The sequence below is a fragment of the Antechinus flavipes genome, chromosome 2, assembly GCF_016432865.1.
Source record: "Antechinus flavipes isolate AdamAnt ecotype Samford, QLD, Australia chromosome 2, AdamAnt_v2, whole genome shotgun sequence".
In the NCBI taxonomy this organism is placed as follows: domain Eukaryota; kingdom Metazoa; phylum Chordata; class Mammalia; order Dasyuromorphia; family Dasyuridae; genus Antechinus; species Antechinus flavipes.
Window position 1 is genome coordinate 373,980,710 of NC_067399.1, and position 17,703 is coordinate 373,998,412.

At 35.5% G+C, this 17,703-nt stretch overlaps 1 protein-coding gene across 5 annotated transcripts in view; it reads right to left on the reverse strand.

Annotated features, from left to right (window-relative positions):
- The window catches only part of PPP2R5C (protein phosphatase 2 regulatory subunit B'gamma), a 202,231-nt gene extending 185,152 nt beyond the window's left edge, over positions 1-17,079 (reverse strand). The window contains exons 1-2 of one of the 5 annotated variants that reach the window (XM_051978353.1): positions 16,939-17,079; positions 15,524-15,589 (exon numbers count right to left, since the gene is read on the reverse strand). In XM_051978353.1, coding sequence (XP_051834313.1) covers positions 15,524-15,589; positions 16,939-16,965 — 93 coding nt within the window. In that variant the 5' untranslated portion in view covers positions 16,966-17,079. Of the gene's footprint in view, positions 1-9,538; positions 9,593-15,523; positions 15,590-15,802; positions 15,908-16,938 lie in introns of those variants that run through there. The other 4 variants (XM_051978355.1, XM_051978356.1, XM_051978354.1 and 1 more) reach the window with 4 other exon arrangements.
- Positions 17,080-17,703: the final 624 nt, after the last annotated feature.

Below are 17,703 nucleotides of genomic sequence, written 5' to 3' on the forward strand. Positions count from 1 at the left end.
GTGGATACCTGGCCAGAACTGTCCTTGCTGTCTGTATCCTTAGGTCCGTAGGTGCTAGAAGTGACATGCGATGGATGCTTAACTCTTTCCTTTCTCTAATGTCCAAGGGGTTTCGTATAAACAACACAATGATGTCTGCAAATTGGGGCAATTAAAGAATCTTACCATCTATTAAGAATTCCTCTTTTAGTTGGATACTGTGCTGGACATGCAAATACTTTTTAGCGGACATGTTTCTCTGTTTTATACCTTGTTTAATATGAATAATTATATAATCAAATTTCTTTCTACTGTAGCAACTATCAAAAAAATCTTATATGATTCCAACATATGTACTTTGCTAAAGAATATCCTTTAAGGCAACAATCTGCTCTACTCAAATACTTCTTTAAAAACAAAACCCATGGGATCTTGTGTTCTTTGCATCTTTTTGTTAACTGTGTAACTAAATGATGCGGTATGTTGCAGAAGAGTATTTATAAAATGCTGCCTTTTCCCTTCTCAAGTTTTCATTAAGGATAGCCTTGAAATATATGTTAAATGGATCACTGTTCCACAGATTTTATAGAGTTGAAAAAGTGCATGTATTTTTTAAAGCTTTTTATTTTCAAAATATATGCATAGAAAAATTTACAAAACCTTGTGTTCCAAATTTTTCCCTCCTGCTCCCTATCTCCTCCCCTAGATGGCAAGTAATCCAATATATGTTAAAATGTTAAATCCAATATATGTATAAAAATTTATACAATAATTTTGCTGCACAAGAAAAATCATATCAAAAAGGGAAAAAAAGGAGAAAGAAAATAAAATGTAAGCAAACAACAACAAAATGAATGAAAATGCTATGTTGTGAATCACATTCAGTTCCCCATGTAAGTAGTTATTGACCTTCTTTGAATCAAAAAAAAAATGCAATTTTTATTTTCAGTTCCAAATTTCCTTCTCCATCTCCCCCACCCATTATAAATATGTATAGTCAAGCAAAAAAAAAAAAAAAAAAAAAAAAAAAAAAAAAAAGCCCATATTAGCCATCTCTTGAAGATCCTTCAATCTGCATTCTAAATCCATCAGCTTTCTATATTGTTTCATCATGATCTTTTGGAAATGTGGTTAATTGTATTGATAAAATTTCTAAAGTTGTTCCAAAGTTGTTTATCTTAACAATATTGTTGTCATTGCATAAACTGTTTTCCTAGTTCTGTTCACTTTGCTTTGCATTAGTTTATGGAAGTCTTTCCAAATTTTTTTTCAAACTATCCTTTTAATAATTTCTTATAGCACAATAGCATCCTATCCTATTCATATACCATAACCTGTTCAGCCATTCCCCAACTGATAGGCAACTCCTCAGTTTCCAATTCTTTGCCATAACAAAAAGAGCAGCTAGAAATATTTTTGGACACATGGGTCCTTCTTTCCTTGATCTCTGGGTAGAATTCTAATAATAGTATCTTTGGGTCAATGGACATATACAGCTTAGTTGCTTTTTAATTGTAGTTCCAAATCTTTCAAGAAAGGCTGGACTGGGGACAGCTAAATGCTATAGTGGAACGTGGAGTCGGAAGGACCCAAGTTCAATTCCAGCCTGAAAAGTTTAACACTTACTAGCTATATGACCCTGAGGCATAAAACTCAACTGCCTCACCAAAAAAAAAAAAAAAAAAAAAAAAGAAAGGCTTGACCAGTTAAAAACCTTCTCAATTGTTGATTTTTTTTTTTTTTTTTGGCTGAGGCAATTGAGGTTAAGTGACTTGCCCAGGGTTCACACAGCTAGGAAGTGTTAAGTGTCTGAGATCACATTTGAACTCAGGTCCTCCTGACTTCAGGGCTAGTACGCTATCCACTCAGCACCTAGCTGCCTCTGTTGATTTTTATAGTAGTAATGATGCTTGTTATTTCCTCCCCAGTGATTCAGTATCTTTAGAATCTATTTCTCAGTGCCTTCAAAACTGTATGGATCTCTATTGCGAATGTTTGATCTAATTCACTGCTTTTTCTCCTCTTAATTTGTTTTTAATATTATAGTCCCTGATATTTCTAAATCTAAAATGTAATGATTACACTATAACTGATAAAGAAAATAGCTTGTTATAAAACTGACCAAGAATTATCAATTTTTGTTTGTATTATTCTCAATTTTTCATTTTTAAATGTTCCTGGGTGACTTGGTTTAAATAAGTATTTTTTCATAAAATCATATTCCCTAGTTCAAGGCTTCTCAGGATTCTACTAGATGGTACTCATAATTTTCCACTTTGCTTACTGTAAGGATTTGCAAATGAATTTAATTTCTAAGCCATCATTACCTGAACTGTCATATCTTTCTCTTTATCAAGAAAATCAAGTGTTTGTTGACTGAATTATTCATCTTTACATAGAGAGCTGATACTTTTAGAACACAGTATGAAGTATATTTTTTCTCACTGTTTCCCTTTTCTTTTTTTTTTTTTTTTTTTGCCTTTTCAAAGTGACTATGATTTTCCAGGGGTGAAGTGTTTTGGGGGGAAGGGATGGAAGAATGCAGGAAGATGAAGGAAAAGAAGAGAGAAAAAGAATAAGGGAACAAGCATATAAAAATACCTAATTAAATGCCAGGCACCGTAAACTTCAGTAGGAAATGATTACTGTGTCAACATCTGTTTTTATCCATTTTCCTTTTTTGTATCAATAGTTTAAGTAGATCAGATTTGACATTGTATAAGTTTTAATTGTATAAGTTTTTATTTAGTGATGATTTTCATCTTTGTGCTCACAAGTAAATCATCTTACCATATAGTTAACTAATTCCAGTATAACTCTCATACCTACAAGAGCTTCCTATCTTTTAAGACAGCCAATTTTTGTGCCATGTCCAGTGTTCTCCTGATACTTATCTAGAAAAATACTAACATAAAATAGATATATAGACATAAGTCTTCTGTGTAATATAAGCCTTTAGTTTCTTTTGTATCTGTATTGTGGGCCATATGTTTAAATTTTTTTTTCTGGATTTTCTACTTCACTGTCCAGCCTCACATTGAATTTACCAAATATTAACTTATATGTTGATAATATCAGACCTCCTTTGATATATGTCAGTTTGTTGAATTTTTAAAAAATTTTCTGTTATAAGGGATGCTTCTCTGAAAGGAGAAACTATGAACTAGGTAAACGTATGTTACATAAACACAAAGTATAGCAACAAATTTATCTAAAATATTTTAATAATATAATGTCTCAATTCAATTTATAGGATTGTAAAGAATTTCTTTTACCTCTTCATCTTCTGGAAGAGATATTGGAAAACAAGCTATAATTATAGTCAGGTCTCAATTAGCATGAATAATGTACCCTATGAATTTCTCTCATTCAAATTTGCATTGCATATTTCTATTGGGCTGGAACCAATCACCATAAGTTTACATAATCATACTTTTGAATAAAATGAATTTAAATATATGTGACAACGTCATAAGATTATTTGTATTAATTTGAGAACTAGTTGTAATTTAAGAACAAGCTGATCATCTTGTTTATGATCATGTCTACTCTAAAGTAAGATGACCAAAAGTTCCATCAAATGATGTTCCCCTTGCTCTCGATACCAACAAAACCAACTTGGTCAAATTCTTTCTTTGCTTCTCAAAAGAAGAAACTATGAGCTATAGTTTTATTTAACTATACTTCCTTATATTTTATCAAAAACTTCAACACCTTTGTTGCATTTATAGCAAAAATGTCAAGATATGATCTCATTCCTTCTCCAAGTAACATATCTACATGATGACTGATGAAAAAGGATTGTACCTTAAAAATAATAGTTATATTTACATACTGTCGAAAAGTCATGATTCTTAGTATTTTCTGCCTTCAATCATTCTAACAGTATTATGTAGAAGAACAAGGAGCCTCAGATGACTGAGGGTCATTTTATATTATGGATTGTCATGGTCAAAGAATTCATAACCTACTAATCCCTATAATAATAGTGAGCCTCTATATACACTAAGTGCTTAATAAATATTTATTAAATTACTTCCCATTTCTAGTTCCCTGTAGTATAGGAATAAAAAATAATGATAATGATAGTTAACATTTATATAGCATTTTCTGGTTGGCAAAGTACTCTTTCTACATAAATCACTCTGGAGGTAGCTACCACTATTATCCTCATTTTATAAATGAGGAAATTGAAGCTAGAGAAAGGTTAAGTGATTTTCCCAGGGCCACCCAGCTCATGTTTGAGGTGGGATTTTAACCTGATTCTTTGAGGAAGGGGAAAAACAGGACAGTTTGTACAGAATGAGGAAGAATACCTTTTATGTTTGCCCAGCGGATAATGATGGGAGACTGAAGATGGTGGACAGAAAACATTGAAGGAAGCCAGGTTTTTTGCTTTTTCTTCACTGAGTCCCCATCCACATGACAAAAAGAGAACCACCAAAAAACTCGAAATATTGAACACACACACAAAAAGATCAAATCAGAGTGCCATTATAGTTTTAAAAATCCTCGAACAACTAAATGAACTCAAATAAGTAGAAGCAACAGAGAGAGAAAGCATATAAAATAATCTTGACTGACATCCTCAAATGGATAAATGACATCACAAGAAATCAATTAAGGAACTGGCAAAGTCCTGAAAAATTGTAGGATTAAATTAATAAAAGTAAAAACAAAACACAAACACGAACAAGTTTTTAGGGTGGGAAGAAAAAAATTGTAAAAAAGACCCAAAACAAATCTAAACTAATGAACTAAATAAATAAACTAACAGAATACCAATTAATTGAACCCAAAACAAAACAACTAGAAATATGATCTTAAACATGTAATTGAATTAACTATACTATTGCAAAACATGCAAACCCAATAGATAGACATCCTAAAATAGCTATTTCAGATGACCGAATTACTGACATCCTAGAAAACTAAGAAAAAAAGATCTAAGTAATATACTTCATGAAATTGTTAAAATTTTCCTAAATCAACAAAAATAGTTATCCTCTGCCTTGTTATTTAGCCGTTTTCAATTGTGTCTGAGTGTCACCCATTAGGAAGGCTTTTTTTGATTAAGGATAATGGAATTTTTTTTTTTTGCATTTCCTTCTCCAGCTCATTTTACAAATAAGGAAACTGAAGCAAATAGGGTCACCAGCTAGTATGTGTTTGAGGCTATATTTATAACTTAGGTTTTCTTGATTTCAGACTCACTACACTCCATACATTTACCCTCTAGCCACCACCACATGTCCTATACCCAACTCCACACAAACCAAATATTAAACATGCCTGGATACATCCTCATTAAATTCCAATAGGAAAACATAAAGAAAAAGTGCTGTAAGGCCAGAAATGAATCAAACTCTTACCAGGTAAATTTTAAAAGTAATAATTAGAATCACTGTAGACTTTTCAAGGAAGATAAATACAAAAATTGGAACATAACGTTTACATAATTAAGTAACACGGGTCATAAACCATTCATTCATAAAAACGCGGTATGAAGGGCCCAGTAAAAATTGTACATTAGGAAGAAAGGAGGACAATCCAATTTCCTCCATTATTACTCTAACAAAATTCTAAGAAGAGTACAGATTGCTTTGTTTTTTGACACATTTAGCTTCTATTTTTCTGCTTTCTTTTCTTTCTCTCACCCAGACCCCCAATCAGCTAATTATCTTTTCTTTCCTTCCTTTTAAACTCTTCTTTACAGCTTCTTGATTCAAACTTATGAGTTTGTATTACTCGTGATTCCTACTCTAATCGCTTTTTATTTTTCAAAATACATGAAAAGATAGTTTTCAACATATACCCCTGCAAAACTTTGCATTCCAAACTTCTCTCCCTCCCTCAAACATCAAGCAATCCAATATAGGTCAAACTTGCAACAGGGAGGGTGGTCAAGGACAAGGACTGAGAAAAGGTAACATCAGATTCAGTAATTAAGCAATCATTAGTGACTTTGAAGAGAGTAATGTTTATTGGATGATGAATTCAGAAGCCTGGCTTGCAAAGACTTCAGACACTGGGAAGGAAACAAAAAGAGGCATCTATTGTAAATGATTTCCTCAAAGAATTTAACTACAAAAGAGAAAAGAGATAAGGGACAAAGGCTAGTAAGGATGGATTCAACCATTAAGAGAGATAGAGACAGGTATGAAATTAATCTGGCCAAAAAAATCAGTTTAGACCAACAAAGCATAATATATAATACCCAATAGCAAAATAAATTCCAAATGGATATATGGCTTAGATTAAAAAGTCACAGCATATTATAGACATAGATGGGGGAAGAGTTCATGATCAAAGGACAGAGAGGATCCCAAAGGATAATTTCAAAAACTTTAGATTACATAAAATTGAAAACATTTTGTCTTAACAACATCAAAGAGAAATAATTCCTGAGGGGGAAAATATGTGTGCCAAGTTTCTCTAATAAAAGATATCTAAAGTAAAGAAACTGATTCAAATATATGAGAAGAGTCATTCAACATTTCTTCCAGAACTTCCTGTTCTTATCCTCCAAAACTAACATACCCAAAACATTTGGGTAGAGAAATGAACTGGTTCAGTCATTCTGGAAAGCAATAGCAAACTTTAATTGTGCATATATCCTTCAACCCTGTAATAACACTATTAACCCCAAAAAAATCAAAGGGGAAAGGGAATCTATGTAAAAATAATGATAGAAACTCTTTTTGTTGTAGCAAAGTTACAAAGCAGACACCCATAAGTTGGGATTATGAATGAACAAATCAAAATACATAAAAATAATGAAAGAAATGATAAAAGGGATAACTTAAGAAAAACCTGGGAAAACATATATAAATGCAGTGACTAAAACAGAACAATTATATGATGATACAGCAAAGAAAAACAATTTGGAAGACTTAAGACTTGTGATCAATGCAATCAATTATCAACCATGTTTCCAGAAGACCAAGAATGAAGAATATTATCTACCTCTTGACAGAGAGATAATTTAAATAAATTTAGGATATAGCCAATGTATGGATTGATTTTTGTTTTTTGTTTTTTTTTAATTCAGTGAGAAGGAGAATTTGGGGAAGAGAAGCAGAGCTAGTGATATTGTTTGCTTCCCTGTTCCCTCCCTCACCCCACACCTCCCACTCCAAAAAAGGGAAGAAAAGGTCATTGGAAGCATTAAAAAGAAATGTAGCAGAGAACAGAAGTTCAAAAGGAAATACTGATAAGCAGGGTAACTTGGAAAATAATATGGGGAATTTAATTACATAACTTTAAAAAAGCAATTTGTATACAAAAGTCACAAATTTATATATAATTAGCATTTTTCTGTTCTGTAGATATGAAAACAGTATTTTTCTTTTGATGTTTAAGTGCAGAATTAAAAAAAAATTTTTTTTAAGAAAAAAAGGTTTCCTAGGTCAAATTTGGTAGTATCTCTACTGGATGGGGGGAAAAAGTTTTGATCTCTTTTAGCTCTTTGAACTATCTTTGTGTGACTGGAAAGCACAGCAATGGATGTCCATTGCAAGTCAGTGAGGATCTATAAGGGATTTCCCAGTATTTAAATCTTAGCTGCTTGGTTCCTCTGATTCTATAGCCATATTGATGAGGGTCATTCCTCTCAGCCCAGCTACACACCTCATCAATATCACAAGACATGCACACTGAATTGTTGTCAGACCTGTTCTCTTATGCCCTCTGGTGGCAAAATGAGTTTGGAAATGTTTTTATTTTAGAAATAAATGCATAAGCACATGCAGTTTCTATCTGGTTGGATCTACAGTTGTGTCAAAATATGTTCACTACATTGCCTTTCTCTTCCATTTATGTGAAAATTTTCCTTTAAAAAATCTACTTTGGAAACTCAATATTACATATAACTTTTCTAATCAACTATATCAAATTCAGTCATAGGAAAAAAATTAGTAACAAAAGCAAAACCAAAGAATTTATATATTCAATCATGTGAGAAATTTACATTTTATAGACAACAAAATGTATGGGATGTTGGGGAGAAGATGGCTGCTCCCAGTTGAGAATTAATTACCATTTATCATATGTGTTTTGGCAGGGTGTTAGGTCTGGAGATAAAAAGACAAGAATGAAAATTCCCATATTTAAGCAGTTTACATTCTATGATGGAAAACAACATGTATACACATACCAGACAAAGACAAGGTAACTAGAATGGGGGAAGGAGGGAAGTCAGAAGAAGGCACTAGTAGTTAGAGAAGAAGATCAGGAAAGAACTCACTTAGGAGGTGGCACTTAGCTGAGCTTTGAAGGAAATGGGATTCTAAGAGGCAGAAATGAGAAGGAAGTGCATTGCAGCTTAGGCGAAGGTCTATCCAAATACACAGAGATAGGAAATGGAATGCTATATTCAGTTTAACAGTAAGAAAGCAAATTTGTCAGACTGTAAAGATTAAGACATATTGGAATCAGGTTGTAGAAGGCTTTAAATGTTAAGGGAGTATATATTTGATAGGGATCCATCTCCTCAAAGACTTCTTTAAGTCTACATTCTTTAAGTCAAGTCTACATAAATATCTTTGTGTATGCACCCTCATTTGGCCACCCAAAAGTATAAAAGAACAGGCCTGACAATTCAAAGGAGGCTTATGGCTCCCAAAATGATACATGTAAAAGAACTTTTTTCCCTGTATTTTTTGCTCAGAAATAAGTTGTGTCTCCTTAAAGTGATTGACTTTGGCTTCTCCCTCAAAAAAGTGCTTTAAAATTACTTTGGTAGCCATGTAAAAGTAGATTGGAACATTTGGGAACTCCCGAGAAAGGGACTAGATGATTATAATAATAATTTGGATTTTTTTTTTGGGGGGGGGGAGGAATAATGACCTGAATTAGGCTGATAGTTGCACTGGTAGAGAAAAAGGCAACTAATATGAGAAGTCACAGAAAGGAGCGTGAATTTGATAATTGGTTATACAGAATGAAGGAGAATAGTGACAGAAATATAGAAGACAGAAAAAGAATGGATGTTTTAGAGGGAAGGGGAGAAATACAATGAACTCCATTTCAGACATTTTAAATTTAAGATAAATAATCAGTTCAAAATATCTAATAGAAAAATGACTATTGGAGAAATCTATTGAAGATGGCAAGGAAGGGAGATCAAGGATATAAGCAGAGGAGAGCTGGCCTTGGCAAGGAGAAGGACTATCTCTTTCACTGAAGTCCTTACTAAAGGAAGAAAAAATGAGTACTAATGTTAAGAGGGCTTCAGATGTAGCATATGAAAGATTAGGGAGCCCTTGACAGATAACAATAGAATAGGAAGCTTGAGAAGATAAAGTTTAGAACAGCAGATTTGGAAAGTGTGATAGAAAATAAATTAAGGAAAAGGACTGCCTTGCAGCAATGAGGGCCCAGTTGAGATTAGATAACAAATCTGAAGAGAACACAATTAACAAAATGTGATTTCTCCCAGTACCATTCAATACCAGGTTAGATAGTATTAATATGTTTAAGTTAATAATGCACTCATCTTTTGTGGTATGTGTCATAATCAATAAATAATGAAAGTTGTAATAAAGGAACAATCACTTACAATCTTCAGGAGTTTGGGGGGGTTGTTTCAGCCTAAACACTTTTAAAAATGTTCTTATCCTCTTGTTCATATACCTATATTTGTACATCTCTCTTCAGCTTAATCACCATGATTTCAACTCTATTTGATTCCTGACTTATTATTTCTTCTTATTTTTAATCCAAGTTAAACTGATTTAATGTTTCAAAAATCTACCAAGTAATTAAAAATAAATTAAAAACACAGTCTACCTACAAGGCACCCAAAGGAAAAGAAAGTGAGCACTTAGTTACTATCCTCAGGGAAATTTTAATTTTGTATTGTCCAACTTCTGAGAACTTATAGAGACAAGTCATATGAACATAAGAAACCTACATAATATTTTAAATTGCCAAATAAGTGATATGGACAGTAAATGATATAGGTTTCAGAGCAGGAAGACATGGGACTAGAATCTAGGTCAAGAATTTATGCCAGACCTGAAAGGAGTAGTGGGATGCTGCCAAAGAACAGAGAGAAAGGTACTGAAGAGGCTGTTTCTTTACAAAATTACACAGTCCTGATACTCTACCAAAATGTAATAAAATTATCATTTCAAGAGTTGGTCACCAGATTCAAAAAGAAAAAACTAATAACTCCCTCTCCCCAGCAAAACAGTTGCCTTTGCTTCCTATCCTAGGAGTAAAGATGGCAAAACTTGGGAAAGAACAAATTTGAAGCCTAAAACTGTGAAAACTTTTTAACTGTGAGAACCATTTTATTTGCCAATTGCATAAGTTTAAAGCCAGAATAGGTTAGGAGCTATTGATATAGAAGAGTAGTAGCTAAATAAAAATAAATAGGGGATAAGCTATGAGTCCTGAATGTAAAGCTAAGGAATTTGAAGTTTACCTTGTTGGTCAGAGGAATCAGCCTACAAAGCAAGTTGCTGCTAAAACCAGATTAAAATGTAACCAGGAAATAGTTAACAAAATAACAAAAAACAATAAAATATAGGCAACATTACATTTTAAAATACGTCAAAATATGACCTGTAGGGATAAGGAGTTTGACACCCAAGAAGTAATGAAGTCATTGAAGATTTTTGAGCAGGGAATTAGCATGATGAAAATAACTTTGCAGGCTAGTTAGAAGAAAAAAGGGCTAAAATAGGGACAGACAATTTCAAAAATTCAGGCATGAAGTGACAGGGTTGATGTCACCAAAAAAAAAAAAAAAAGATGACACAATGGAGAGAATCTTAAAAAGAAAGAATGGACAGAATTTGAAGGCTGACTGGACACGAGGAACCAAAGAGAGCTGTTTAAAAAGTACAAGGTGACAATACCTGATAATACAGGATAATAGGACGAGACTTAGAAACCATTATAGGTCTTCTCTTCAGCAAGAGATATTGTGAAGTTCCTACAGAGACTTTCTAAACATAACTAAAGCTGCAAATATACCTAATATAATCATAAAGGAAAAAATGAAACTACTTTAATGTGTTTAAAAGTAGATACTTTGCAAATGCACTAAATTTATTTTTAAAGCAACAACCAATTTGTAAGTGGCACTAAAAGAATATTATGATATAGAGTTTAATTCAACACAACTAAATTTAGAGAAACAAATCAATTTACAAAGATTACAAATTGGCAAAAAATTTCTTTTACTTGTGCTTGCAAAGATTTAAATATAACATACTATAAACATGTAAACAATTTTCTAAGAACTGTTTTCCTTTGCCGATTTTCAAGCCACATTCCAACATGAATTGATTTGGGAATTTGTACATGATAGCTTCTTATTAATAGCTACAAACAAACTATAGGGATATTGTGGGGAAGAGAAAGGGAAAAGGAGATACACATAAAGCTTTAAGATTCAATAAAAGTAACTAAAGTAATTACAATTATATGCTACATTCAAAAGTGAAACCATCTAAACTATAGAACAGATTCTTAACACTGGATCTATAAGCTTGGTTTTTTAAAAAAAAATGTTGATAATTATATTGTAACATCATCGGTTTCCTTTGTAATTCTATATATTCTATTTTATACATTAGAAACATTATTCTAAGAAGGGGTCATAGGTTTTACTAGATTGCAAAAAAGAGTCCAAGGAAAGTTAAAAGCCCTTATTGTAGAGAACTTCCATAGGTTATCTAAGTTCTTTTAGGTGGTATTCCACTTAAACCATCCAAGAGTAAATGGATGTCACTTATGAGCAAAGAGGATTTTAAAGTGAAAAGAATTTTAGAAATCATTATTTTAGAAGAAACCTATGACCCCAAGTGACTTGTTCAAAGTCTAAGAGCAAGTTGGTGGCAACTAAGGAATGAGAAGTTGGGTCGTCTGATTATCACTCCAAGGTTCCTTCCACTATATAAATCTGTTTTTCTTAGTACCAATTAATTCAGAAGATTTTCCCTTATCCAGTATCCATTAAGCAAACTTTATTATATTCAATTTAAAGTCTTCTTGCATTATAAGCCAATTTCCCTCTTGAATTCTCTTCAGTGAGATAGGGAACAGTTATTATAAGAATCAGTCAGACACCTGAAACAAAATGAACCATCAGTATACAAAATCAAATTCTTGAACAGTTTTCTTGCTGGTGCTTTTTTTCAATGCAATTGGCTATTTGACTTTTGGGTTAGAATGATTTCTTTTCACATGGATCTCCAACAGGGATACACTGTCCTAATGTAGGGCAAGCTCCTGGGATATTTAATTCATTTTAACAAACATTTTATCATTAAAGGCCTATTACTGCATGCAGGACAGTGCAATTAAAAAAAAACAATAATTATAAAGGTGGATATTAAATAAAGAAGGCTTTAAAATGAGGCAGGGAAATTTTTGATTTCCTTCACAGGCTAATTGTACAATATTTCAAAGTTCGATTCTTTTTGTATAGCAAAATAACTGTTTGGACATGTATACATATATTGTATTTAACTTATACTTTAATATATTTAATATATATTGGTCAACCTGCCATCTGGGGGAAGGGGTAGGGGAAAGGAGGGGAAAAGTTGGAACAAAAGATTTTGCAACTGTCAATGCTGAAAAATTACCCATGCATATATATCTTATAAATAAAAAGCTATAATAAAAAATAAAAATAAATAAATAAAATGAGACAGAGAAGTTTTAACTTATTTAAGATTTTCATCTGAAATATTCAAACATAACTGTTAATAACAGGAAAGAAAAGAAATTTTTAAAATATGCAATAATGGCTCAGCTGACCACACAATAAGTCAATCATTTAATAATGCTTAGCACAGTGCTTCACTCATAGTAAGTGGTTAATAAATGCTTTTTCATTCATTTTTTATAATAATAAGTAGGTAGAACTGAAAGTAAAGTAGCAAGAATTAAAGCTATATGGGTTCAGGCAGAAATAAAAGTTGCTCAGTTTATATTACTTCAAGTTACTAAAAATATTCTATCCTTTATCCTTTCAAAGAAATATCCTAAGTAACTTAGTTCTTTAGTTGTGACTTTCAAAGCAATATTGGTGATATAAATAACAAAGAGAAACTGAAAAATGAGTTTTATCTCTCAGGAGCTAAAAAAACCCCAAAGCTAAAAGCAAACCACCTAACAGAATTTCCATAATATTTATATTTATATAAAACTGATATATTTAGTGTTTTTCAGAGCCTACCTCCTATTGATCTACTAATAGCTTTTCAGGTTCAATTCCAAATTTGAATTTAGCAGTCTCCAACTCTGATTTTTCCCTGCAATGCAATCTAGGTAAATGAAACAAACACTGAAATCCTTAATATATCTTATTAGTAAGAGGGACTGTTGCAGGATTTACAGCAAGAAAGAACCTCAGAAATAATCTAGTCTACTACACCTCCCTCATTTTACAGAGCAAGATACTGAGAGGCCCATGGAGTTTTAATGACTTATCCAAGATCATACAGCTAGTTAGCAGCAGAGCTGCAATTCAAATCCAAGTACTCAGACTCCAAATACGTGGTTCTAAGATCATCCCTCTTTGCCAGCATACACTGGATATCAAGGACAGTTCGAAGACTAACTAGGAAACTCTGGCAGTTATTGGATAGGTCAGAGCTTGTAAAAGGAACATTTACATCCTGGGAAACTTTCAGTGTAGGAATTCCTACTCCTGGTGTGGAGACCCCCTCCTCTGAGGCAGGTCAGAAGTTTATTGGTCACCTAAAATGTTAAAGAACTATGTGCCCCACATTTCCTTGGAGAACAGGGAGAGGTTTATGGGACTCTTCGTTTAATATCAGGCTTTGTCCAACATGTAGGCAAGTTTGAAAAACTGATTTTTATTTCTCTATCTTACTCTTTATTACAAAGGACTACTATATGGGAAGAGTGAAGGGAGGACTACTTTGAAAAATATAGGTGTTATATAAACAAAATATAACAATAAAAATTTATTTTAAAAAATTGGCTTGGAGCACAGAGAAGTGAAGTCATTTGGATCAGCTGTTAACATATATCAGAAAGCAGGAAATGACCCCAGGTCTTCTTGATTTCAAGATCACCCTCTATCTACTGTGCCAATTTAAATCAACTGATTTATAGAATATACTATTATTAAAACAAGCATTTACAATGTTTATAGTCAACTCTTGATTAAGTACAATAATGAAAGGGTAGGGTAAAATATTGATATAAATAATTCAAAAGTATGTTTTTAAAAAAATTTCAATATGTTTTTATGATTTTGGGGATCAGGAGATTTACCTTCCTGAAAAGTTTAACATTAAAATCATCAAACTTCCTAAATGCAAGAGAAGAAAGATCTAAAACATGTGAGTAATAAGGAAAAGAAAATGGAAATTTTAAAAAGTACCAATACATATAAATAATATTTATAACATATAATATATACATATATATGTGATAAAGAAAATGTTTTATATATGAAAAATTACATGGCTTTCAAAAAACCCAAGTATAATTTCTAAACAAAATTTTATAAATTCAGTTTAATTTAAATGAAAATGTCAAAATGATTAGACAAGGTATATTAGAACCATCAGACTTTTTTTATGTAAGGAGCCTAATATTCAATGTGCTTGTTAGCTGCTCTCTTAAATAGTATGATTTAGATTTCTGAGTTCAGCCACTTGGTCATCTTCATTCAGTCCAGAGACCCAATGAGCAAAACAAAATGATGATTGTGGAAATCCATAAGCTAAAATGACTCAAAGCAACTGTCCTGACAGTAGGTCAATGACATCATCAGTAAATAAGGAACAACACTTAAAAAATAGGCTGTTGTCAAATCCAGTACAATTTAGAATTTACTGTCACGAATCAGCAAAGTAATATGAACAATAAGACAAAAAAGTGTGAACACTAAAATAGAATACTGATAGAACATAACAAAAGGCTAAATGATTTTGAAAAAACAGCAACAAATTTTTAAAGGAAATAGGTAGGCTGAGAGATAAAAAAGAATAAGAGATCAATTAATATGGAAGGAAAGAAGGGCCTACCTAGCATAGGTACACTCTGGAGGAGCTCAAGAAGGGAGGGGGATTTGAGTAAGCAACAAAAGAGAGTCTAGAGATTGAGGGGTGAGTGGTGGGAGGACAGAGTGCAAAGAAATAACAGCTGATATAGGCTACTGGCAGATTAAAAAGAAACTGGTCCAGCAGCTGAAAAGAAGAAGAACCAACAGCTAAAAGGGATAAGTAGAACATATGTCAGAGAAGCATGTCTGACTGACAGAAACAATCTCAGATTTGTTGGAAGACTTCATAAGGTGTCTATGAACTACCAATTACATTGTTCAACTTTTCATTTAAACATCCAGATACCTCAGTTTTCCAAATCTGAATCATGAAATTTCCATTTTTCCAAATATCTCCTAAATAAATACAAAGAAAGGATGGCAGAAGTCAAAAATCCCATGCAGGAAAAAGTGCTAAGTATTTTGGGTTCTGCCCTTCTTAGTTTTGCTAACTGCTAGAACCAAAATTGTTTGACTAAAGCCAAAAACACAAAAAACAATTACCTCCTGTTCTACAGCATCTTGTCCTTCTTTTGTACTTTTTCCACTTTTCCCCGATTTTGCTGGTTCCTGAGAAAACATCAAGCGGATCAAGTTTTATATTTCTAAGTTTGTAAAATCCTTAAAAGTTTTGAAACTCTTAACTATGCAATTATTTCATTTTAATATTATCAAAAAGTTCTAACATATACTGTTTTAGAAGATGTAATAGTCTACAAGACATTTATTTACTCTTAAAGTTTTTGTTACCAAGACTACCAAAAAAAAAGGAACGTAAGTTACATGCAATTATTTATGGTGTAGTATGAGTTTTTTTTTTTTTTTTTTTTTTTTTTTTTAAAGGACCCTTCCTTTTTCCTTTCCCTAAACTCCTATGATGGTGGTTTCTAAGGTGATACTAAAATGCTATACAGCGCCACCTGAAACCAAAACAAAAAAAGCTAACGTAGCAGAAAAACATATCATCACACAATACACATCATCACAATGCAGGATAATAATACTATTTTACAGCACTAGAAAGTCAGTCTCTCTCTGAAACGACACAAAATTCCTCCCGATCACGAGGAATCCTCTAGACAATTACGGTGAGCAAAGGAAGTTTGGTGTCCAGGGTTAATTTCCTAAACCCTCTCTCCAGCTAGAGTTCGCAAGACCCTCCCTCCCTCTAACCCCTGACGGCTGCAGCTGTTGCTTCACCCTCTCCTCCTGGGTTAGGAGGCATGTTCCAAAGCATCTCTGCACCCGGTATCATCCCTCCACCCCCACTCCCGCTGTTGCTGCTGCTCCGGAGAGGTTCTGGGGCGGGGGAGGCACCGACTGTGGACGCCAGATGCCGTTTCCCGGGGCAGCCTCACTCCTCCCGCCTTCTTCCCCCCCACCCCCCCCCCCACTCCCGCTCCTTCCAGGACAATCTCGGGCTGCTGTCACTGATCTCCAAGGGCCTGGAGAGGGGCAGAGTGGGCGAGATGTAGGCGCCACCAGCCCCCAGGTCTTGGGAGGATGGGGAATGATGTCCCCCACTTGCTTGAGATTTACCAAACTCCTAGGGAGAGGGGAAGCGGAGAGTGGACCTAGGGTTAGGCCGCCGGGAGGTAGGGCACCCACTGTCCTGTCCGCGGCCTGGGCACCCTGGGTGCTTTCGCACCGGCCCCGCTTCCAGGTGACTAACTCGGGAGCATCAGTTGTCATTGCCCAGAACTAGGGTCCCGGCAAGCTGGGGAAGCGCAGACGGGGTCCCCAGTCAGGAGCAGAAGTTGTCGGCGAGTTCTCGACTCAGGGGGGCGGCGCCCGAGCCCCCACACTAGGCCCCGTCCCTATAGGGGCAGTTTCGTCTTCTCCCCTCCCGCCTCCAGGCCCGGCCCCCAATCCCCGTCCCCTCAGCTGACTCGGTGGGCCCGCTGGGGCCCCAGACTCACTTTCTCCTTCTTGTTTTTATTCGGCATGGCTGGTGCGGGCCGCCCGCCCCTGCCGCCTCCTCCTGCGCCGCCGCCGCCGCCTCTTCCTCCTCCTCCTCCTCCTCCGCCACCGCCGCCTCCAGCAGCAGCACCAGCAAGCGCAGCAGCAGCAGCAGCGCCCCTGACGCTGCCTCCCTCTGCCCTCCTGCCGCCTTCTCAGCCGCCACCCCCGCCGCCGCCTTGCCAGGGACTGAGTCCCTCCCTCGCCCTCGCTTCCCCTTTTCCAGGCTCCCAGAGGCTGCAGCAGCCGCGGCGGCGGCGGCGGCGTCTCTTCGCCCCTCCCCCCCAGCCCTGACCGCCCCCCTCCCCCTTCCCCTCCCCTTTCGTAACCCCACCCCCATTCCCCGCCCCCTTCTCCGCCCCGTTCCGCTTTGCCCGGGTTCCGGACCCCGCCCCACTCAGGCCTCAGCGCCGTCCCACTGTCGGGTACGACGCTTTGCCATTGGCTGAGCTTTCGTCTCCTCCTCCGGTCACGTGCCCTCTAACGTTTGTCCCTCCTCCGGTCCTCCGGAGCTTGGCTTTCCCTCACTCTCGCGCTTTTGGGGGGTCGGTCGCGGGCTTGGGTCTCGAGTTTGCTCTTTCGCCTTCAGTCCGAGGACGTTGATAGGCGACTGCCTGGGCTTTGCTCCTTTGGGCAGTGCGAGGAAGGAGGAACAAGGCGTGACGGGCCGGGGCGAGAAAGACGCGAAGCCGGGCCGCTGACGCCAGGTGGCCCGAGCCGGCTGC